Raw genomic sequence first — 24,294 nt, forward strand, 5'->3', positions numbered from 1 at the left:
TTAACAAGGACAAGTCTGTCTTCAGAGCAACTGAGATACCCTTTTTAGGACATGTGATCACTGGCACAGGACTGCAACCCGACCCCAAAAAGGTCGCAGATGTCGTCAATATGCCAGCACCCTCAGATGTACAGGGTGTGCAGAGGCTAGTTGGATTTGTTAACTACCTGATCCGTTTTCTACCCAGCTTGTCTGATACCCTTGAGCCCATCAGACAGCTGACGAGACCAGACATAGCATGGGAGTGGTCTGCTGAGCAGGACAAAACGATGTCCAAGATCTGACAGATGGTATCTGAAGCACTGATCTCAGCATACTACAATCCCAAGGAGGAGCTGATGATTCAGTGTGACGCGAGCAAGAAGGGACTGGGGGGCAGCCTTGCTCCAAAAGAGATGTCCCATCGCATTGCGAGCAGAGCAATAACTGACACTGAATCGCAATATGCCTCGATTGAGAAGGAGATGCTCGGCGTGGTATTTGCAATGGAGCGTTTCTATCAATATACAGTTGGTCGTTTCACCAACGTGATCAGCGATCACAAGCCGCTGGAAATGATAGCAAAGAAGCCGCTAGTGAAAGCGCAGAAGCGTCTTCAAGGAATGCTACTTCGCCTACAGAGCTATGATTTTGACATCAGCTATTGTCTGGGGAAGCTCATGTACCTTGCGGATACACTGTCACGTGCAGTTAGTGGTACTCAGAGCCGAGAGCAAGCATTCGAGGACGTAAACATGGTATCACACTGACAATTTGAGATGAGTGTCTTGAACAAATTCGCGATGAAACAGCGAAAGAAGACACACTACAGATGCTGAAACGTGTCATCATCAGTGGTTGGCCTAGTGAACGAGATAGGCTACCAGAGCAGCTCACGCCTTATTACAGCTATAGGGATGAGCTCGCAGTCCAAGATAGTTTGAACTTCAAGGGCGAGCGCTTGATCATACCGATATGCTTAAGAGACATGAAAGAAAAGATACACTCTTCACATCTACGCATCGAAGGCTGCCTGCGACGAGCACGCAAATGCCTATTCTGGCCTGGCAAGAGTAACGACATCAAGCATATATTGCTACATGTGATATGTGCCGCACCTACGAGGTGAGCCAGCAAAAAGAGACACTCATGAGTCATGAGCTACCGACAAGGCCATGGGAGAAAATCGACACAGATCTCTTTACATGGGACGGGAAAGACTATCTCGCCAGCGTAGACTACCATAGCAACTTTGTCGAAGTAGACCGGCTAAAAGACACGAGCAGTCCAACCGTGATTCGCAAGTTGAAAGCTCATTTCGCGAGATATGGCAGCTCGACACAAGTTGTGAGCGATAATCGGTCGCATTTCGCCAGTTCGCCAGGAAATGGGATTTTGAGCACCTGTGCAGCAGTCCCGGTAATAGCAAAGCGACGGGAAGGCAGAATCAGCCGTCAAAACAGTGAAGCGAAGCGAATCACGACTAAGAGCAGCAAATCACGATCCGACCCCTATCTAGCTATGTTGGATCATCGTAATACGCCTTGGCAAGGGCTGAGCACAAGTCCCGCTCAGCGCCTCATGAATCGTCGCAAGGGTGCACTTCTGCCCAGTGACGGAAATCGCTATAAAAATATGGAGGGAACGAGGGAACACAATTTCTTGGTGGCCGCGCGTGCATGCGCGCACTCACACACACGCGAGGCTTCGGAGGTTTCAGCCGTGGGCCCTGTGAACGGTAATTACATATCAATCCAGCGCTAAATGCAGCTCAACTCTGCCTATCTCGTCGGGTTAAGCTACAGCCCTGCCTGGACTGACAGAATACCAGTCCGAAGCCGTGGAGCTAGGGCTGTTTCTCCGCGCTGGCTGCAAACCAGGGCCATATTTCCCGTAAGTCCAGGCAGGGCTGTAGGTTAACCCAGCAGGAGAGGCAGATTTTAGCTGGGTTTAGTGTTGCTTTTCTGCGCTGGCTGTGGGCCTGGGGGCACCGCTCCCGTCTCACTCCCGACATTTCTGGCCACCCCCTGGCGTGGGCACTCGGATGGGGATGGCGCAGTGGAGGTTTGGCAGCGATTACGGCACCGGAGAGCCAGCCGGGATCGATCCTGGCTGCGGATGAGGCGCAGGTCTGTGTCCAGGACTTCCATTGTGACCCTATGACCTGAGCACGTCTCCTTCCTCCAATCACCACGCTCTATCCTCAGTTCCACCCTCCTACTTCCGCCTCTGACCGACACTTCCCTCCTCCAATCATCGCGCTGAATCATCATGTCCCGCCCCCATTGCCTGCTGACCGACGTCTCTCTCGTCCAATCGGCGCCTTCGATCAGCAGTCCCACCCCCATTGTCTCATGGAAAGCGGAGATTTCACCGGGTTTTAAAATCCGGATTACAAAGAATTGGGGGGGGGGGGGGGGGGGGGAGATCGTCCCCCACCTCTCAAAACAGAGGGGGGGGGAGATGTCCCTCCCCTGCCCCCCCACCGGGATATCCGCCACTGCTTCTGCCGACGACAGCGAGACTACTTGAACCAGAGTTGTGTACGAGCATGAACGCATGAAGCAGCGCATTCAGCAGCAAGCTGACAATTACAATAAGTCAGCTAAAGACCTTTTGACACTTCATGAGGGCGACACAGTGCAAATGCGACCCCTCGTTCAAGGAAAGAAGAGTTGGGAGAAAGTCATCGTTTCTCGACAGCTTGACGAGCGTTCATATGAGGATCAGAGCCCATCTGGGATATACCATTGCAATCGCGTACATCTCCGCAAGACCAGAAGAGCGAGTCGCACGTTAACACGCAAAGCATGGCTAGACCATCAAACACCAGGGCGAATCTACCACACCGACCATAACTAATGCGACACGGGCGTTGCAACAGTAGCCGGCGCCTACTGAAAAGAAAACAGCTACTGAGCGAACTGACAAAAACAAGGAAATTGACATAAACAAAACAGTGAGAACTCGCTCAGGTCGAGCTGTGAGACCGTCTAAGTATTTTGGAGACTATGTGACCCATTGATTTAGTTCTTATCAAGTGTTATGTCTGTATGGGGTTGCAAGTATGATAAAACAAATTAAAGGGCCTGTCCCACGAGCAATGCAGTCTGCGGCAAGCGCGACCAAACCGGAAGCGGGGGCCGCGCGGAGGTCGAGTGATCCCGTACAAGTTGATGTGAAGTTCGAGCGAAGTCTGCGGGAAGTTTGCGCTAGGCGTACGCCGTCAAGACGCTGCGTACGGCCTCGAGACGCTGCGCACACCCGTCGAGGCGGTGCGTACGGTCTCAATGCAGCTGCGGGCCGGCAGGCCGTTGCCGGGCGGAATTATTTGGACAGTGTCAGATTTTCGGAGCCCCGCGCGATGTCGGGACCAGCTCCACACAACTCCATACGGCTCCGGCGATCAAAGTGGGACGTGAGCGTACATTGTACATCTGTACGTTTTTCTCTTTTGGAAAAAGAGGGAATGTTATGATATGTGTAATGTGACTTTAACGACTTAATAAAGTCCACACATGCGCAGGGATTCCAGGCATGCGTAGGAGTTTTACTTACTGGAAAAGCTTGTCCTTGAACAGTCTTCTTGGTTTTTGCTCTGACATGCACTGTCAACTGTGGGACCTTATATAGACAGGTTTGTGCCTTTCTAAATCATGTCCAATCCATTTAATTTACAACTGGTGGACTCCAATCAAGTTGTAGAAACATCTCAAGGATAATCAATGGAAACAGGATGAACCGAGGCTCAATTTGAGTGTCATAGCAAAGGATCTGAATACTTATGTAAATATGATAGTTTAGTTATTTTTAATTACTTTGCAAAAATTTCTAAACACCTGTTTTCGCTTCTTCATTCTGGGGTGTGTGTAGATTGATGGTAAAAAAAATGAATTTAATCCATTTTAAAATAAGGCTGTAACAACAAAATGTGGAAAAAGTGAAGGGGTCTGAATACTTTCTGAATACACTGTATTCATCTTGAGAACATACACGGCATGATTAGCAAGTCTGCAGATGGTACTAAAGTAAAATTGGTTAGTACAGTGTCAGGTGTTATGGGAAGAAGGCAGAAGAATGGGGTTAGGAGGGAGAGATAGACCAGTCATGATTTAATGGCGGTGTAGACTTGATGGGCCGAATGGCCTAAGTCTGTTCCTACATGTGGGAGAGTCTAGGACGAGAGGTCATACACAGTTAGGAGAACCAGGAACATCTGCCTCCCAGTTGCATCGCTGCAAAGCAATCAAGATGTGCATCTAAATACTCTTGATCCTGAAAGATGTTCAGAAGGCAAGAGTCGGAGGCAATTGTATCAATTTCAGGATAAATGCTGAATCTGCTGCTGCTGTGTTTGATGAGCTGCATGTAGAGGAATAACTCCAGGAAGTAAAGAGCCAGCAAGTCTTTATTTTTTCCTTGGAATCCCCAAGATCATCTTTCAATGGGAATCTGTCCCATGGAGCAGGATGAGATGTGCTTGTGCTTCTTGCAAAAGGTTCACAGAGGGAGTTCTGGGATCAGCAGCATAGCAGCTGGATATATTAGGATCCGCAGATCCTTTTATGCTGGCCTGCATGATGCAAAGGCCACAGCCTCACAAAATTAGCCTGCTGAGATCTGTCTTTTATTTTGAGAGGAATATAATTCCCAGAAACAAAGGCATACCAGCCAAGTTAGGCTGGTAGGGTCCACATCTGCTGGAAGTGTATAATAATAATAATAATAATAATAAATTTTATTTGCGGGCGCCTTTCAAAGTCTCAAGGACACCTTACAGAGATTAACAAGAAAGAAAAAACATATAGTCGGAGTAAAATAAATAATAAAGACATCACCAATACACAAATTAAAGACAGAAATCGCTCCAAAGACAAAAAATCAAAAACACAATGTGAAGAGAGAGCAGCGGCAGCTAAACCGCACCAGCGTACACTCTCCCTTCCGACAGCCATCTTGGACACAGACTAACATATTAACTTACACACAAATAAATCATCCCCCCACAATGGTTACCACTGTGGGGGAAGGCACAATGTCCAGTCCCCATCTCCAGTTCTCCCAAAGTCAGGCCTATTGAGGCCACCGCTATTGCCTCTACGGAGGCCCGATGTTCCTGGCCGTTCTGGCCGGGTGGTGTTGCCCCGGCGTCGGGAGAGTCCTCTCAGCGGCTGGGCCACCTGGAACGGCCGCTTCCTAACTGGGGACCGCGGCTTCCGAAGCCGACAAGGCCACACCTGTTTAGCTCCCAGGCTCCCGATGTTAGAGTCGGCGCGCCTGCTCCGCTCCGCAGACCCGCAGCCCGGAGGTGTTGATCTCGGTGGTCGCCGGAGCTTCAGCGCGTCGATCCAGCGCGGCGACCCAGGCAAGGCATCGCCCGCTCCGCTCCGCGATAGCGCTCCAGCGCTGTGCCGCCACCGAAGCCGAGGTGCTGGGCGGTCCCCGCCAGGAAACGGCGCTCCACGCCCGCTGGTAGGCCACGAGGACGGGTCGACGGGGCAGCCCGGAGAAAAAGCTGCCTCACCGACCAGGTAGGGACCTAGAAATATTATTACCCCCTACCCCCCACATCAAAAAGTAATTTCTCCCACAGACAAGGCACAGGACTCACTAAAACTGCAAAAAAAAAAGTGAATTAAACGGACGGCTGCTGGTTAACAGCCGTTCCCCAAGATGGCTCCTCCTCCAGGTATAGTCCTATGCTTTGGGTGGGAGTATGTTAGAATCTATGAGGAAGGACAACATCACCATCCACAAGCAGAAGAGGGAGAGAAGGAAATCGGAAATTGGTCGTCCATTTAGTTTAGTTTTGTTTAGAGATACAGCGAAGAAACAGGCCCTTCGGCCCACCGTCTGCACCGACCAACAATACCCATACACACTAGGGACAATTTTTGTAACATTTATACCAAGCCAATTAAACTACAAATATGTACGTTTTTGGAGTGTGGGAGGAAACCCAGGCAGGCCACGGGGATAACGTACAAACTGTACACACAAGCATCTGTAGTCAGGATCGATCTTGGGTCTCTGGCGCTGGAAGGCAGTAATCCCTACTGCTACGCCACTGTGCCTCCCATTGATAAATGTGAATTACAAAATTTTGGCCTGGGAATTGAATCAAACTTGCTCTAGAGCATCTGGACCATATGTGCCATGACTGACATGGAGATCTCTGGTGCTGCTCATAGATATGATCACCTACATGCAAGGCAGGGATTGGTCATTTCTTTAGTCAAATTAGACCAGGAAAATCCCTTGTGACAAAATTTCATGATGGACGTTCTCAAAAATGGTATTTGAGACGGGAATCCACAGTTAGAAACAGCTGTTATCAGTAGCTCAAAACAAATGAATAGGTACAAAATGGACAGCTAACTCATAATTTAGAATTTGTTCTCTCAGCCTGTCTTGCTCAATCAGTCAAAGTATGAGGACCTAAGAAGCATGATGATACGAGGCAATGGGGCAATTGATTGGAAGCTGTTTATACTGTTTTTTTTGCAGAAAAGGTCTGAAGATTGATTGGCATATGCTGCCAACTTAAACTTGCCTTTTTGGACCAGAGTCACCTGCAGAAAAAGCAAAATAATGATCTTTTGCAATTGATCTGACTGATCCGTTGTTCCGTTTACTGTGAGGATTGATTAACTGAAGGTGTTGGGAATCTAATTTGGGGAGACCAGGGCATACAGTAAGACTTGGCTGATGGAAATATCCAAGTCTTACTAGTAAAGTAGGAGCAGAAAACAACCTGGTCATCAGGTGGAAGGTGGTCTGTGTCATTATATGTGATGAAGTGTGGACCATACCTTGGGAAAGATGTTGGCAACCTTCTCGTGGTCTCTCCTGTTAATCCCTCCCCGTTGGATTGCAACCTTGTCGTGGTCGGGGAGCTTGTGTGTCTCAGTGACCCCTAGAGCTATGATTCGTCTCCTGTTAGGGTCTCCCATGCTGGACAGGTCGAAGGGTAGAGGCGAGACGAAGAGCGATCCACTGGTCTTCCAGGTTAGAAGTTGAGCACAGGGCTAACAACCCTGTCTCGTAAAACAAATATGTTACGGAAACAGCAACTGAAGGAATCAACAACGGCGTGGTGGACTTCCAGGGCTATCGACAGATGCTAGGATGAATGTCAATGGTGAAAGAGATAACCAGACAGCATCCCAAGAATAGCCCTGCACTGGACACCGGAAGGAAAAAGGAAAAGAGGGAGACCGAAAACCACCTGGCATTGAATTGTAGAAGAGGAAATGAAAACAATGGACCAGACCTGGGGTAGTGTCCAGAAGTTAGCCCAGAACAGACAGAAGTGGAGGATCTTCGTTGCTGCCCTACATGCCAGGAGGCATAATAGGCAGTAAGTAAGTAAGTCTTGTTAATCCAGTTAGTCTTCCCTCGTGTAGTACTTTGTGGAGACGATAACACGAAACCAAACCAAGAATAGGACGAAGACTGAGTGTCGCAGCCCTGAGCCAAGATTTGTGCTCTTTTCGTTTGACGCAGTTGCTGTCAAAGGCAAGGATGCTGGGATACTACAGCTGATTGTCGAAGGTCTCACCAGTGCTAAGATATCCATCATTGAGCAGCTAGCATATGCCAACAAAGCGACTGTCATACTCCTGCAGGAGACACACTGCGAAACAGTGGAGAAACTCGCAATTCCTGAATTCACACTAGCTACTTTCACAGCAAGTAGTAAATATGGTCTGGCCACTTTCATCAGAGATGACACTTCTATAGCCAATGACTTCATTGGCTATAGAAGGGCAGTCTGCAGAAGACTCAGATCAGGAATGGCTTGCAGTGAAGGTCCAGGACGTAACCATTCATCAATGTGTACAAGCCTCCCCCAGTGTGTGTGGCTAAAACATCCATATCAGTTTTCACCCCTCCCTGTGTATACTCAGGTGATTTCAACTGCCACCATACCGAATGGGGCTACTCAAGATGTAATAGTGATGGAAACGGCCTCATAGATTGGGCATCTGCCAATGACCTCACGCTTCTGTATGATCCAAAGGAGCCAAACAGCTTCCATTCAGCCTGCTGGAACACTGGTACAAACCCAGACCTGGCCTTTGCCAGTAACACGAAGAACCAAGTTCTGGAGAAATTCTCATGGTCACAATACCGACCATCACTCATCACCACAACACCACTGGTTGCACCAACATTGAGCAAACCTGTGAAGCAGTGGAACATCCGCAAGGCCGACTGGGACAAGTTCCAACAACTTACCAACGCAGCCGCCTCGGGCCTTCCTCCCCCAGACAGTACCAACCTGGACTCTTCCTACCAAGCCTACTGCAACACGCTTATCAGTGCAGGCAAGAAAACCATCCCCGTGGCTACCAGAGGGATTACATTCCATGTTGGGATGATGAGTGTCAACAGCCATACGAAGATCATACTGCTGCTGGCACCAAAGAGGATTCTGAAACCACTGCCACTGCATTGCTCACAAGCTTGGATGAGAAACGACAACGCCAGATTGAGACGGTTGAATCGATTAACTTCACCCACTCGAGCCACAAAACATGGCACACAGTTAACAGCTACATCCAAACCCAGCAAATGCCCAGTGACCGCAATGCAATCACATCTCAACTAGTCAAGAATGGTCGATTCACAAACTCTGACTGTGATTTCTCGCGCAAAGTGAGCAAAGAGGTGGCCGAGTCATGGAATACTGACAGAGTAAATACGGACCTAACAATGGCTTTCACCTCCGAGGAAATTGCCACAGCACTCAAGATGTTGAAAGCAGGAAAAGGCCCCCGGATGTGACAGCATGCACCCGGAGTTTCTACTACATTCTGGAGACGCTGCTACCAACTGCTTCCTACAGTACCTGTTGACCTCCATGGAGAAGTGCACTGTCATGCAACATTCATCGCTTTCCCGAAGCCAAACAAGCCAAAGGATGATCCTAAAAGCTACCGGCCCATTTCGCTCCTCTGCATCCCATACAAACTCCTTGAGAGGCTGATCCACGGGTGTATCAACCCCATCATAGACCCTTCAACTACCCCATGAGCAGGCTGGTTTCTGCTAAGGTCGATCTACTGTGGACCAGGTAACCCTCGTCACCCAAGACATCGAGGACTGCTTTGAGGCAAATGAGAAGGCAGGAGCTGTTCTTATAGATCTGACAGCTGCCTATGACACCCTGTGGCACCGGGGACTAACTGCAAAGCAACTTCGGATGCTGCCAGACAGGCGCATGGTACGCTACATCATGGAGCTGATATCAAACTGCAGCTTTGTGCTTAAGACAAGTGATGGACAGCAGAGTAGGTTACGTTGACTGAAGAGTCCTAAAGGGATCTGTCTTGGCTCCGCTGCTTTTCAACGTGTACATCCATGACCTCCCAGAGACCAACGCTGGAAAATATGGGTATGCTGACGATCTAGCCATCCTGATGAGACACAAAGAGTGGAAGACAATCGAAAGCTCCTTGAGTCAAGGCATGGGGACTTTGGCGGTATACCTTCGACAGTGGCGTCTAAAGCTGAGCGAAGGCAAAACAGTGTCAACAGCATTCCATCCAAACAACAAGGAAGCTAAGCGAAAGCTAGCTGTCTTTGTTAACAACAGGCGCGTGGACGTCCAACAAACACCCACTTACCTCGGCATAAAGCTGGACAGGTCGCTTACATTTTGTCAACACCTGGCTGTTCTCCGTGACAAGGTCATGGCACGTAGCGGCCTCATCCGACGTTTGGTCGGAACAAGTTGGGGAGCCAGTCCATCAACTCTTCGCACCTCTGCCTCAGCTCTTGTGTATGCCCCAGCTGAGTACTGCGCACCCGTATGGAGTAGAAGTAGACATACAAGCCTGGTAGACACGAGCCTGAACAGCACCTTGCGAACCATCACTGGGTGCCTTCAATCTACTCCAGTCGAGCAGCTCCCTATACTTGCAGGCATTCTGCCTGCAGGGATCCGAAGGCAAGTAGCAACTCAGGCACTATCTCGTTGTGCCATGGACCCAGATCACCTCCTCCTTCAGGCTATCAGCAGAGGCCACCCTGACTGACATCCCGTCACCTCTTTGCTCCACATGGAAAACAACTCCTAGCATTCATCCAGCCAACTGAGACAAAAGCACACTGGATAGCCACCAAGTGGTCACAGGAGTGGAAGGCAACCTCATCTCCATTACACAGCCTACATCTCTTCACCAGATAAAAGCTGTACAGGGTCTGACCTCCCCAGAGGAGCATGGGTGAAGCTCAACAGACTTTGTATTGGAGTTGAGCGTTTCAATGCCAGCATGTGGAGATGGGGACTCCGCCAAGAGTCCAGTCTGTGAATGCAGAGCAGAACAACAGACAGCTCTACCACCCACCAAATGGAGCTCAGGGTCTGGCAAACATTGGCGCAGGGACAACAATCTGGCTGCTCAACACCCAGCTTGAGATCTAACTATTCCTTTGGTTTATGTTTCATTCGCAAGAAGAAGAAGACCATACCCTGCTATTGGACCATCTCATCTGGAGATGTAAAATGAATGTAGCTCACAGGAAGATGGAGAGAATGTACACAATGTACCTAATCCAGATGGCCACCTTTCTTTTTTGGTTCGGTTCGGCATGGACTTGAAGGGCCGAGATGGCCTGTTTTCCATGCTGTAATTGTTATATGGTTATATGGTTGTGTGTAAATGCTGCCCAGACTCTTTAATATAAAAACTAAATGTGCTGAAGTTCTTCCTGTATCTGGATTTTAAAAAGGATGATCCTGGCCTTGTTTATCACAGCAGTTTATGTCACCTTGCCCTTAGAGAAAAAATCCTGTGGAAAAATACCATTGACCATGTCATTTGGGTGGTCCACAAGAAATGTCCTGGAAACTGTGGGAGAAGGAGATGATGGATCGAATTGAATGATTTCCTGAGCCGGTTCGCAATCATTTGGCACATTATCTCATCACAAAGACTTTCAAAGTGCCTAGACATAGTTTTGTGAGGAGGGTCCTTCCTGGAAGGCTGGAGTTTCAATCCTAATGCATGCTGCCCTTGAGGTGTCTACAGTGTGGAAGAGACTGCCATTTACCTCTGTGTTTATTGAGGTCTGGAAAGGTGTACAGTTTTTTCGACAAAATTCATCCCAATCAACTGTGTGTCATAGATCTTTGCTATGTGCTGTTCCGTGGGATGTTTACTGAAGCAAAGATAGGCAGCTGCAGGAAGATCTGCACAGTAAAAGATGCACTTTGGGCTACGTAAATATAATTTTGCTCTTCCTGTCCAAGAAGATATCTGCAGGCAAAAGGAAATTCCGAATTACAGATGTACATGCTGACAGAAGCTTGGCATTGTCAGCAAACACTGAAAGCTGAGCCTAGTGTAACAGCCTCTCAAACACTTTACTATTGTAGTCATTAAGGATGACAAATTCTAAATGACTATATATTGTTTTCAGAGAGAATTGCATTGTTTGGTAAATGAGATGAAGATAATGACTTAGCCCAATTTTGTAATTTGGAATATGATTAAAGTATTTTGGAGTATGATTCTGCTATTATGCGGTTGTTCGATTTACAAGAAACTTCAGATTATAGGAAAGCACATTATAAAAATTGGTTTCAGTGAGAAAAAGAGGGCTGGAGCTAGGGAGTTTCAGTCTCACAATAACCTATTTTTCCCTGCAGGATTTTCAAAAATAAAGGGCTTCTTAATAACTTTATTTTATTTACAGCAAACTAGAATTGCTAAAGACTATGTTACATTGTTTAATAAGGTTGCTCATGTGTCAATAGAAGTGAAGTAGCTTTTAAATGGTTCGCCAATTTCTGATCGAAATTGCTTTATAACCAATTAGGCCTGTGTAATACAAACAGTGTTCCCTAATTCATTGATCTCCTTGTATCTAGTGTTATGGAAATATAAGGCTGAACTACCTGTATGTAAAAAAATAAATTATTATCATTAATGATTAATGATTTGTCGACAAATGGAACATATTTGCGAATGGCAGACATTTTGTTGTATTTTTAACATTTTTATGAATTAAGTATATATTTGAAAGAAGTTGAGTTGTGTGATGAAATGTAAGATTCAATAGTATGTAATGTTGCATTTGTATTTTTCAGGGAGATGAGACTATTGATGTGCAGAAGAACGCGTGTATTATGATTGAAGAACTTGAATGTCTCCCACAGTCTTCTAAATATGACCTCTTTAATCAAGGTGATGTGCCCAGTCAGTCATTAAAAGGTCCCAAACACAAAAGATGCCAAGCAAGGAGACAGCAAAAGGAACACAGCAGCGAAGTTTGTAAAGTGGGTGATATGAATAATAGAAACTGGAAGAACACAGAAATCAAATCAACCATTGAATCTTTTCAGGGTAGCCTAACAAATGGATATAGCAAAGTAAATTCTTCAGAAGAATTATTAAAATGTTTCAAAAAAAGTGATGTCAAGAGCAAATCTGTGGCTACAGAGATTACAGCAGAAAATGGATTATCCAGCGGCTATAGTAAAATATTGCTGGAAAATGGACCATCAGAGTTGTCCAGAGTAATTCAGAAAAGAATAAGGAATCTTAAAGCTCTTGATAATAGGTCTTTGGAGTCTGATACTATATCCGGTGATGTTGAAAAGGCTGGTAAGTGTAAAATTTCCGAAGTTCCTTCTAAAACAGGATCTTTAGAATTATCTTGGCCTACCAAACATTTTGCTTGGCAATCTACCTGCCACAAAACTACAGCTGGGAGCAAAGAGAATTCAACAGATATGACAAGAATTTCTAAAGAACGGGAGATAACTATATTATCTGATGTTAGGGCAGTGGAACCAACTGCTGTCTTTGAACCTGTTAATGCCTTTATATTTGATGAGCCTAAAGGACGCTCTGAAAGCTGGGAGCAAAAGGTGAGTGAGCTTACACACCTTAAAACTTGTATTTCACAATTTGCTTGTGCCAGAACAACTCCCATTTCTCTGAATACGTGTGCAAGAATTAGGCCGTTTGGGAGATCAAAGCTTTGCACAAAGTTTTGGTTTTGTTCAGCATGGTTTTGCAAACAAGGAGAAATGGGTGAACAGCATTATGATGCACCAAATCTCAAGGCAAAATCACGAGCAGAATCTTATCAAGGATTACACTGCAAAGCTGCCAGTAATTTTGAAAGCAATCAAGGATATTTGAAATTGTTTGAGAATGTTGTTTATCTATTTGCCATGTTATCCTTGGATGTTCCGGAACTAAAGCAAGTTAACAAAAATATTTCACAAGAAAAAGCAATATTAAAAAATGATTGCAGTTGTGCATCTTTTGAACAGGATCAGGGTACTCGTGTACAGCCACCAGAGCACTTCTCTGTGGTAATAGAACATAGTAGAGTGCAAAAAGATACACATGATAATGCGGAAACATTTGCAGCAGTTGATGTACCAAATTCCTCCAAAATGACACATGATATCATTGAACAAATAAAATGTCCAATCAGGAAAAGTGAATGGAATTTGATAAATATATCTGCTCATCTTGCTGAAACCATAGAATTGATGAAAAGACCAGAAGTCCACATTCCTTTGTGCAATGCTACAGATGGACACAAAACCTTAAACTGCCAAGAGCACCAGATAGTTTGGGATAAAACTACTTCAAGCAAAGGATGTTTGGAGCAAATAAATGATGTACAGCCGATGGTGAACCTTGTTTATCAGAATGAATCTGCAGTATTGAGATGTCAGTTAGATATCCAGTGTCACCATGAACCCAATAAACAAACTGAAAGTGAAGGATTTGATGCAGATTGTCCTATATTAACTCCAGAAAACATTCAGAACAAATCAGAAAAAGTGGGAGAAAACTATCCTTCTTTATTTGTATCTCTGTGTCCAGCCAATAATGACAATATTGAAAACCTCTTGAATTCTCCCTGGAAGGAAATTGCTCAAGGCACTTCACTGGAAAACCATCAAGAGCTTCCATCTTCAAGGGAGCCTTTTATTATAAAACAAGCAAGAGAAGACAATGAATTCAGCTGCTGTAAAGAGAAACATTTTGTTCAGGAGATACCTGATATCATAAGGGCCTACAAGGAAGATGCTCTTGTGCTTGATGTGATTGAAGATGACCCAGATCTATTTGGCAGTTCAAGCAGTATCTCTGAGGTGGTTCAAGAAGAGGCAAATTGTATAGAAATTGAGGTAGAATCTGTAGATGATAAACTTGCAAATGAGCACACCTACATGCAGCGGGAGGATTCGGATGACAGGATCACCAGGTGTGTGTGAGAGATTTCTATTTGGTTTTGATGGCAATACTTAAAGATTATGAGGGATGTAGTTCACAAAAAAAAAGACAGAACTAACCAACGTTTAAAAAAGCTACATGAAATTCTGCAAATATTTAAAAACATTTTTATTCTGAATTACAGGAAATATTGATGAAATTACTTCAGTTGCAGTAATATACTCTCATCATATTTCTAAAGTTAGTTGTCGACTTTTTTACACTGAGGTGAAATTGCATTGAAAGATAAATTATGTGATAAGGATAATTTCAGGGTGTAACTTCCCCATTCCAACTTTAGACAGATGTGTTTATATTCTTGGCTCATTTTTAATTGACTGTTTTACATTTTTAACATCTTTGAGATGTGTTAGTATGTGAAGTGTAAAATGAAACGTGGCACTGTGAATGGAAAACCAACAACCAGATAAGCAATAAATAATTTGGGTTAATTATGTAAATTGAGGAAAGGTTGAAAATGGTTAACCCCAGATCTTGGTGCTGCTTCTAATTTTGGATGGAAAATAAAAGAACAGGAATACAAAGTTGAAATTTTATTAAGCGTGTGGAAAGCATAATTCCTTTTAAGTGTGACTAGCAACGGAAAGAACCTTAGTATGACTGGGAGCACTTGCGTATACAAACAAGGTTATTGACAAGGTTATTGCGTATACAAACAAGGTTATTTGGTTATTGGCCCGCGGCAGATAACATCCTGAAGCCGCGGTCTGCAGACCTTCTAGCCGCGGGCGCGGCGTGGACTTACCATCTGGAGTCTGGGTTCCCTCTCCGGGGAAAGCCAGAGAAGAGCTCCGACCGGCGGCCTACGGTCTACAACATCCTGAAGCCGCAGCCTCCAGTAAGAAAGCACCGATTCGGGACCTCCAAGTCGCCGTCCCGACATCGGAGTTTCAATCATCCCGACGAGAGGGCCTGTACATCGGGCCGTCCGTAGCGGCGACTACGGAGGTTTATGGCCCCGACCATGGGTGAACGATGGAGGAGGACTGACTACTTTGTGTCTTCCACCACAGTGAAGAATGCTGTGGTGGATGTTTGTGTTTAATTTTATTGTGTGTTGTGTGTTTTTTGATTGTACCGCTGCTGGCAACTTCATTTCACTGCACTTATATGTGTATGTGATTAATAAAACTGATTGATTGATTGAGTTCAAGAATAAAATAGCTACTGTAACTTAGCATGAAATAATGGAAAGCCGTGTGTTCATTTTGAAATCTCTTAAGAAATTATATTACAGTTGTAATTGGTCTTATTGCAATATAGCCAGATGAAACCAAGAATATTGAATTATGAAACAACACTTAATCACAAAACATTTTATTGAACTAAAAAAAAAAGTCAGTGGTGACATTTCTCACCTTGCTGTGAGGTGCATGCAGCGAATTGCTTGAACCTGAAAAAAAATGTTGCAGGATATAGCTACGGCAGGAGTGAACGGAAAGATAAATATTTAAAGCAGAAAAGGTTAAAGCCTCATGAAGAGAAAGCCGAGTAGTAATTTTGATTTGTTTGATTACTGAAAGAGCTTCACCAATATGGGAATGGAACATGCCTTAAATTCTGATCCTAACATTACTCGTACCCAGCCCCATTTTGGCTCTATTCAACATCCAGCTAGATTTAAATTGAATGTATATGCGAACAAATACAGTTCACCCTTTCCTTTGAGAATGATTAGAAATCATTTGTGTTTGAGTAGTTAGTAACTTGGAAGTTTCATAAACATCTCCTTTGTAGAGCCACTTTGTGGAAATGGATGTTTATTAAAGATTGTATGCATGTATTGTCTAATAATGAACATTGTGCTCCACGACTTAAATCCAGGGCCTGTTTTGGCTAATAATGGAAATAGCAGTGGTTGAACGCCAAGTGGCTCAATAAGGACCCAAATTTATACTTTGTGCTACTGTTTATTAGGGTTTGACAGGAAGGAACTTTAGTCAAATCACATTGAAAGCAGTGTGACTGAGGGGAGTTGCAAACGTGAACTTATCTTCCAATATCAAAACATGTTTCCTGGTGTATGACTGAGGCAACGGGTAGAAAAATGCTGAGTGTAATGTTGATCCATGCCATCTAATGTTTAGATGCAGTGGAGAAGAAAAAAAGACCAGGAAGAAAGTTAAAATTTTCTCAGCCGTCAAGGCTGCCAGCTTCTGCCTCCTCCCAGCAACAGCTACACCATTTTAAACTCCTAATTATGGAAGGCACTGAGGACTGACTCTTAACTTCCTGAACAATATTGTTTTCACTTGTCTCCTTGCTTGCTCTCCAAATCGTCCTAAACTTCAGGGATACCTGATTGAAGAATTTTTAAATGGTACCCTGTCTGTCTTGAGATTTTCAGTGCCACCATATAGATAGGAATAGTTTCTGCAAAATGTAGAAACCACTGAAATACTGACAAGAATTACTTAAAACTCTTCTATATGATTTGTGTGTATTGTTACCATAATGTGCTTTTGATCTGACAACCATTTCAGTGATCTGAAAAGAAAGTCTATCACTTTTGAAAATTGTGAATATCTTAGAATCATAAAATGGAAACTACATTTAGAAACTTCCATTCTAAATAAGATAGTCTCTCTCTATTCACAGTGCCTATTCTTATGTGACCAAGGATGATACTTGTGAAAACCTGTCAAATTGTACCAATCTACAAGATGGTAAGTTTAGAAAACTCTTCCTCTATTTAAAATAGTTTTCAATTCAACAATAGGAGAGTATACATCTGTTTCTATATTTGGGGTGAAAATGTTCATGGTGGTTGGAGAGAGAGTGGCAAGCGGAAAGATATTTCAGATAATTTTAATCTGAGAATACATTTCAAGCCATTTCATTCAGAAGGCATCCATTCAGCCAATTATTTCCAAGATTCCAATACTATTTGATTAAATAGTACTTTTTATATATTTTAGAATTAAAGACTCAACGCAGAATACCTTTGAATGAAAAACATGACTTGGAAGAAGACTCTCAAGTGGAGAAGTTGGTGACTGAAGAAGAGTTAATAGAAACTGGAGCCAATGTGTACCAGGTGGACTGATTGCTTTGTGCCCATGTTGTGCCAGCTTTGTTCTATTCAGTAAATAGCTTCTTTATGGGAGAAAAAAACATAGAAACATAGAAATTAGGTGCAGGAGTAGGCCATTCGGCCCTTCGAGCCTGCACCGCCATTCAATATGATCATGGCTGATCATCCAACTCAGTATCCCGTACCTGCCTTCTCTCCATACCCTCTGATCCCCTTAGCCACAAGGGCCACATCTAACTCCCTCTTAAATATAGCCAATGAACTGGCCTTGACTACCCTCTGTGGCAGGGAGTTCCAGAGATTCACCACTCTCTGTGTGAAAAAAGTTCTTCTCATCTCGGTTTTAAAGGATTTCCCCCTTATCCTTAAGCTGTGACCCCTTGTCCTGGATCAGTTTCATCATTGTCCTACATCAATTTCAAATTCCTCCTCGATTAATTTGCTTCATTTGTCGCAATTATTTATTGCTGACTGTAATGCTAAATGCTAAAGTAGAGCAAACCATAGAATTCAGTGGTGTACTATGTGATTGATTCTCCTGCTTGCTTCACTGTGGTGTGCTGAGTCTAAAACTGTCATTCTTTTCAAGAACAGTCTCCAGGGAAGCAGTGTATACAATTGCTCATTTAACATGTATAAGCATTGCTTCAGTATCGAAATACCATTAAATACATTAAGAAGAAAAGGGCAAAGACATCTCCAAATGCTGACATCGTGACCCTAGCGAAATATATCTTATATTGCCCGAAGGATTTTGCTCTACCTATTTCAATTGAAAAGTCAGATCATTGCAAGTGTGTGATGTTGCACTTTGCGAGGTCGTATGTTACGGGAAGTATACAGTTAATGGCAAGACCTTCAACAGCATTAATGAACAGAGAGATCTTGGGGTCCAAGTCCATAGGTTCCTGAAATTGGCAAGACCGATAGATAGGACGATGAAGAAGGCATATGGCATGCTTGCTTTCGTAGCTTCTTGGGGCATTGAGTATGAGTCTGGAAGTCACGATGCAGCTTTATAAAACTTTGGTTTGGCTGCATTTGGAATATTGTGTACATTCTGGTCACCCCGTTATAGGAATAATGTGCCTTCGGAGAGGGTACAGTAGAGGTTTACCAGAATGATGCCTGGATTAGGGGGTATTAGTTACGAGAGGTTGGTCAGACTTGGATTGTTTTTTCTGGAACGCTAGCGATTAAGGGGAGGTAAACCAGTGGAGCTGCTACCTCTCAGCATCAGAGACCTGGGTTCAATCCTAGCTATGGGTTCTGTCTGTCAGAAGTTTGTATGTTCTCCCTGTCACCATGTGGGTATTCTCTGGGCGCTCTGATTTCCTCCCACATTCCAAAAACACAGAGGTTTGTAGGTTAATTTGCTTCTGTAAATTCCCCTCAGTGTGTAGAATGCGAAAGTGGGATAACATAGAACAAGTGAATGGGTGATCGATGGTCAGTGTGGATTCAGCGGGCTGAAAAGCCCGGTTCCAGTCTGTATCTTTAACTAAACTTGATTGATGTATATAGAGTTATGAGAGGCATAGATGAGGTAGATGGTGAGAATTTTTTTCCCCAGGGTGGAAATGTTAAAGACTAGAGGGCATAGCTTTAAGGTGAGAGGGGCAACATTTAAAGATGATGTGTATGGCAAGTTTTTTACAGAGACAGTTAGAGGTGATTGGAATGCGCTGATAGGGGTGGTGGCATTCAAGAGGGTTTTAGATAGGCCTATCGATATACAGGGAATGGAGAGGTATGGATCATGTGCAGGAAGATGATATTATATTAGTTGGCATCATATTTCCCACAGATATTGTGGGCCGAAAGGTCTGTTTCTGTGCTACACTTTCTGTTTCTATAATGTAACGTAGTAAGATTGAGAGCAGGCTTTGAAACACCATGACCACATGGTCTGTATGGTGCTGTTCATTCCTAGTGTACTATGAGTTGTGGATTGGTGGCAGTATCTATCTATCTATCTTCTATATTACTAAAAGTCTGATCGTGGCCGCTTTTGGCTCGCTGTGGAGTGATTTCCGAGAGAACGGCGCCACATACAGCCATCATTTTTGGCCACCTCGCTCAGAGCCCCCTCCGCTTTCCGGGACTGGAGGATTTTTCCCATCGATGAAAAATCAGAGAGATATTAATGTTTAAAAAAAAATCCCCATTCTCTCTGCTGCCCCCGCTGGCGGCAGGGGGGCGGGACTATAAAACCCTCACTCAGTCTCTGCCGGACCCAGGAAGCGAGAGGGTCACGACTCTCTGAGCTGCGAATAACACTGAATGCACGTCTACTCCACGATGAGTCCCCTCGATGCGGCTGTAAGGTGGCTGCTGCCCAATTGTTTGCCTCGCCTTTTTAACGAGTTTGTGTTCACAAAATGAATTTTGGTTGTCGGGTGGCTGCTGCCCAATTGTTTGCCTCGCCTTTTTAACGAGTTTGTGTTGGTAAAATAAATTTTGGTTGTCGGGTGGCTGCTGCCCAATTGTTTGCCTCGCCTTTTAAAAAAGTTTGTGTTCGCAAAATGAATTTTGGTTGTCAGGTGGCTGCTGCCCAAGTGTTTGCCTCGCCTTTTAAAAAGGTTTGTGTTCACAAAATGAATTTTGGTTGTCGGGTGGCTGCTGCCCAATTGTTTGCCTCGCCTTTAAAAAAGTTTGTGTTCACAAAATGAATTTTGGTTGTCGGGTGGCTGCTGCCCAATTGTTTGCCTCGCCTTTTTAACGGGTTTGTGTTCACAAAATGCATTTTGGTTGTCGGGTGGCTGCTGCCCAATTATTTGCCTCGCCTTTTAAAAAAGTTTGTGTTCGCAAAATGAATTTTGGTTGTCGGGTGGCTGCTGCCCAAGTGTTTGCCTCGCCTTTTAAAAAAGTTTGTGTTCACAAAATGAATTTTGGTTGTCGGGTGGCTGCTGCCCAATTGTTTGCCTCGCCTTTTAAAAAAAATTGTGTTCACAAAATGAATTTTGGTTGTCAGGTGGCTGCAGCCAAATTGTTTGCCTTGGCTTGGCTTTTAAAATCGTTGCAACAGTTGTCTGCCAGCCCAAAAATCCATTCGGCCCACAATGTTTATTCTAGCCCTCTGGAAACCAGTACCTTCGGCCAGCAACACCCATACTAGCGCAACAGAAAGCCCCCCCACCCCCCCACTGGCGAGCAATATTGGAATTGGTGGAGAGGTGGAATATTGCGTTGGTGACCAGCCTTCCCGTGTGATGCTGGGACCCAACGGGTCCCACTTAGTCTAGTAACTCAATATAACTTTGTTAATTACAATAATGCACTTGAAAAAAAAGATTAAAACTCATTTAATGCTGGAGTTTAATGCTGATAAGTGTGAGGTGCTACATCTTGGCAGGACAAATCAAAATAGGACGTACATGGTAAATGGTAGGGAATTGAAGAATGTAGGTGAACAGAGGGATCTGGGAATAACTGCACAGTTCCATGAAAGTGGAATCTCATGTAGATAGGGTGGTAAAGAAAGCTTTTGGTGTGCTGGCCTTTATAAATCAGAGCATTGAGTATAGAAGTTGGGATGTAATGTTAAAATTGTACAAGGCATTGGTGAGGCCAATTCTGGAGTATGGTGTACAATTTTGGTCGCCTAATTATAGGAAGGATGTCAACAAAATAGAGAGAGTACAGAGGAGATTTACTAGAATGTTGCCTGGGTTTCAGCAACTAAGTTACAGAGAAAGGTTGAACAAGTTAGGGCTTTATTCTTTGGAGCGCAGAAGGTTAAGGGGGGACTTGATAGAGGTTTTTAAAATGATGAGAGGGATAGACAGAGTTGACGTGGAAAAGCTTTTCCCACTGAGAGTAGGGAAGATTCAAACAAGGGGACATGACTTGAGAATTAAGGGACTGAAGTTTAGGGGTAACATGAGGGGGAACTTCTTTACTCAGAGAGTGGTAGCTGTGTGGAATGAGCTTCCAGTGAAGGTGGTGGAGGCAGGTTCGTTTTTATCATTTAAAAATAAATTGGATAGTTATATGGATGGGAAAGGAATGGAGGGTTATGGTCTGAGCGCAGGTATATGGGACTAGGGGAGATTATGTGTTCGGCACGGACTAGAGGGGTCGAGATGGCCTGTTTCCGTGCTGTAATTGTTATATGGTTATATGGTTATATGGTTATTTATTTTTAGGTTGTTTCAAGTTCTGCATTGGTTTTTGAAGCAGCCGAATTGCAGGATGGCAGAGGAACTGAAACAAGGTTTGTACGTGGAATTACTAAATTTCTTACAAATAACTCTTCTCATTTCTTGAATGCAATTGCTTTCTCTCCATTCATTAGAACTCAGATTCTTCTTTTTAGAGATTCTGCTGTCCTGATGAAGTATTTCAGAAATCATAGCTGTTTCAGAATTTAGAATCTAATGTACTGTTGTAATATTCTTTTTAACTAAGCTTCTTTCAATTTAGTAATCTAATGATTTTTTTGTAACATTCATTCTGTGCATTCATGAATCTTCATGTAATATACAACTTTTTCCTCCAACGTGCTGATTCAAAGCTTTGTCCCACTGTGAAATCAGTCATTGTCCAATATACAAAATGTTCAAAAGTAAAAGATTGTATATTTCACATTGAGTATCTAAGCTTTTTAAGAAAGGCTGCAGGCAGTGACTAGTGGGGTACCGCAAGGCTCGTTGCTGGGAAAGCAGCTATTTACAATATACATCAATGATTTGGATGAAGGGATTCAAAATAACATTAGCAAATTTGCAGATGACACAAAGCTGGGTGGCAGTGTGAACTGTGAGGAGGATGCTATGAGAATGCAGGGTGACTTGGACAGGTTGGGGGAGCGGGCAGATGCATGGCAGATGAAGTTTAATGCGGATAAATGTGAGGTTATCCACTTTGGTAGCAAAAACAGGAAGGCAGATTACTATCTAAATGACGTCAAGTTGGGGAAAGGGGGAGTACAACGGGATCTGGGGGTCCTTGTTCATCAGTCTATGAAAGTAGGCATGCAGGTACAGCAGGCAGTGATGAAAGCAAATGGCATGTTGGCATTTATAACGAGGAATCGAATATAGGAGCAAAGGGGTCCTTCTGCAGTTGTGTAGAACCCTAGTGAGACCACACATGGAGTATTGTGTGCAGTTTTGGTCCCCTAATTTGAGGAAGGACATTCTTGCTATTGAGGGAGTGCAGCGTAGGTTTACAAGGTTAATTCCCGGGATGGCGGGACTGTCATATGCTGAGAGAATGGAGCAGCTGGGCTTGTACACTCTGGAGTTTAGAAGGATGAAAGGGTATCTCATTGAAACATATAAGATTGTTAAGGGTTTGGCCACGCTAGAGGCAGGAAACATGTTCCCGATGTTTGGGGAGTCCAGAACCAGGGGCCACAGTTTAAGAGTAAGGAGTAAGCCATTTAGAACGGAGACGAGGAAACACGTTTTCTCACAGAGAGTGGTGAGTCTGTGGAATTCTCTGCCTCAGACGGCGGTGGAGGCAGGTTCTCTGGATGCTTTCAAAGAGAGCGAGATAGGGCTCTTAAAAATAGCGGAGTCAGGGGAGATGGGGGAAGGCAGGAACTGATTGGGGATGATCAGCCATGATCACATTGAATGGCGGTGCTGGCTCAAAGGGCCGAATGGCCTACTCCTGCACCTATTGTCTATTGTCTAAGCTGTTCCTTCATTCTCGCTACTGCATGAATCCTAATAAAAGGGCTGTATAAATGAGATTAGGCACCCGATTTATCAGCTTTCCCCCACTTCATATTTTTCTATTGTATGGATCTTGCAGAATAATGTACCACATTAAAACTGTCCAAGATCCTGATGGCTTTTCTTGTTCACTGCTTTTTGTATCTGTAATGCTTTGTTTTGATGTAGAATGTTATGCCTGAAAAGGGAGCAAAACTAAATTAAATATTAACTTCAGAAGCAAAATAAATAATTTAAAAGGGAGAATATTATGTTCGAAAAATTCAAGCAAGATTGGTAATTGGATAATTCTTTTGAAGACCCAGGACTAGTGTAACGGCCCCCATGATTCTCCGTTATCCTACTGTTACATGTTGAATAGATGCATTCAACATCTGATTTGTCATCACCATATGTAGCTCTGCTGTGGTATTGTCTTTCTTTGACATGCTCTCCCAGTCTCATGACTTTGGATTTGCACATAACTAACAAAAAAAGTACTTTGAGAGGTTGGTTATGGTGCATATCAACTTCTATCTTAGCCAGAACCCTGGATCCATTACAATTAACCTCCTGCCACAATAGATCAAAGGGGGTAGCGATCTTGCTCGTTCTCCACTGCACTGGACCACATGGATAATAAGAACACATACATCAGACTGTTCATCGAATACAGATGGAGAGGAGACAGTTGCCCATCTCTTTGCAGCATGTTGATTTGCAAAAGAGAGTCTGGAAAATGATGCAAGGGTCCTTGTTACTGTTCATCCTGAACAGCTCTGGAGAGGACGCTCTGATTTACGGACTGTTCCCTGGGTCACATTCGGAGACTGACATCATGTGCTGCTAAAAAAAACATCAACTTCGTGAAAGACACTCTTTGGTCTGCCTGAAACTTGTTGGCCTCCCAGCAGAATGAGATGTCCGTCAGGGAATGACCAACTAGCCTATTCCAGGCTGCAGGAGTACGTCAAGTCAAGTTTATTTGTCACATACACATACGAGATGTGCAGTGAAATGAAAGTGGCAATGCTCGCGGACTTTTGTGCAAAAAGACAAACAACCAAATAACCAAACAAACTATAAACACAATCATAACACACATATTCTTTTACATAATAAATAATGGAAGGAAAAACGTTCAGTAGAGTTAGTCTCTGGTGAGATAGGCGTTTACAGTCCGAATGGCCTCTGGGAAGAAACTCCTTCTCAACCTCTCCGTTCTCACCGCATGGCAACGGAGGCGTTTGCCTGACCGTAGCAGCTGGAACAGTCCGTTGCAGGGGTGGAAGGGGTCTCTCATGATATTGTTGGCTCTGGAGTTGCACCTCCTGATGTATAGTTC

At 44.1% G+C, this 24,294-nt stretch overlaps 1 protein-coding gene across 1 annotated transcript in view; it reads left to right on the forward strand.

Annotated features, from left to right (window-relative positions):
* The first annotated feature begins 9,452 nt into the window (after positions 1 to 9,452).
* topaz1 (testis and ovary specific PAZ domain containing 1) overlaps positions 9,453 to 24,294 on the forward strand; it is an 80,984-nt gene continuing 66,142 nt past the window's right edge. The window contains exons 1-5 of the mRNA XM_033018884.1: positions 9,453 to 9,674; positions 12,080 to 14,223; positions 16,851 to 16,918; positions 17,171 to 17,289; positions 21,435 to 21,502. Of these exons, the coding sequence (XP_032874775.1) occupies positions 9,453 to 9,674; positions 12,080 to 14,223; positions 16,851 to 16,918; positions 17,171 to 17,289; positions 21,435 to 21,502 (2,621 nt within the window). The remainder of the gene's footprint in view (positions 9,675 to 12,079; positions 14,224 to 16,850; positions 16,919 to 17,170; positions 17,290 to 21,434; positions 21,503 to 24,294) is intronic.

This window comes from Amblyraja radiata, chromosome 4 (assembly GCF_010909765.2).
Source record: "Amblyraja radiata isolate CabotCenter1 chromosome 4, sAmbRad1.1.pri, whole genome shotgun sequence".
Lineage (NCBI taxonomy): Eukaryota > Metazoa > Chordata > Chondrichthyes > Rajiformes > Rajidae > Amblyraja > Amblyraja radiata.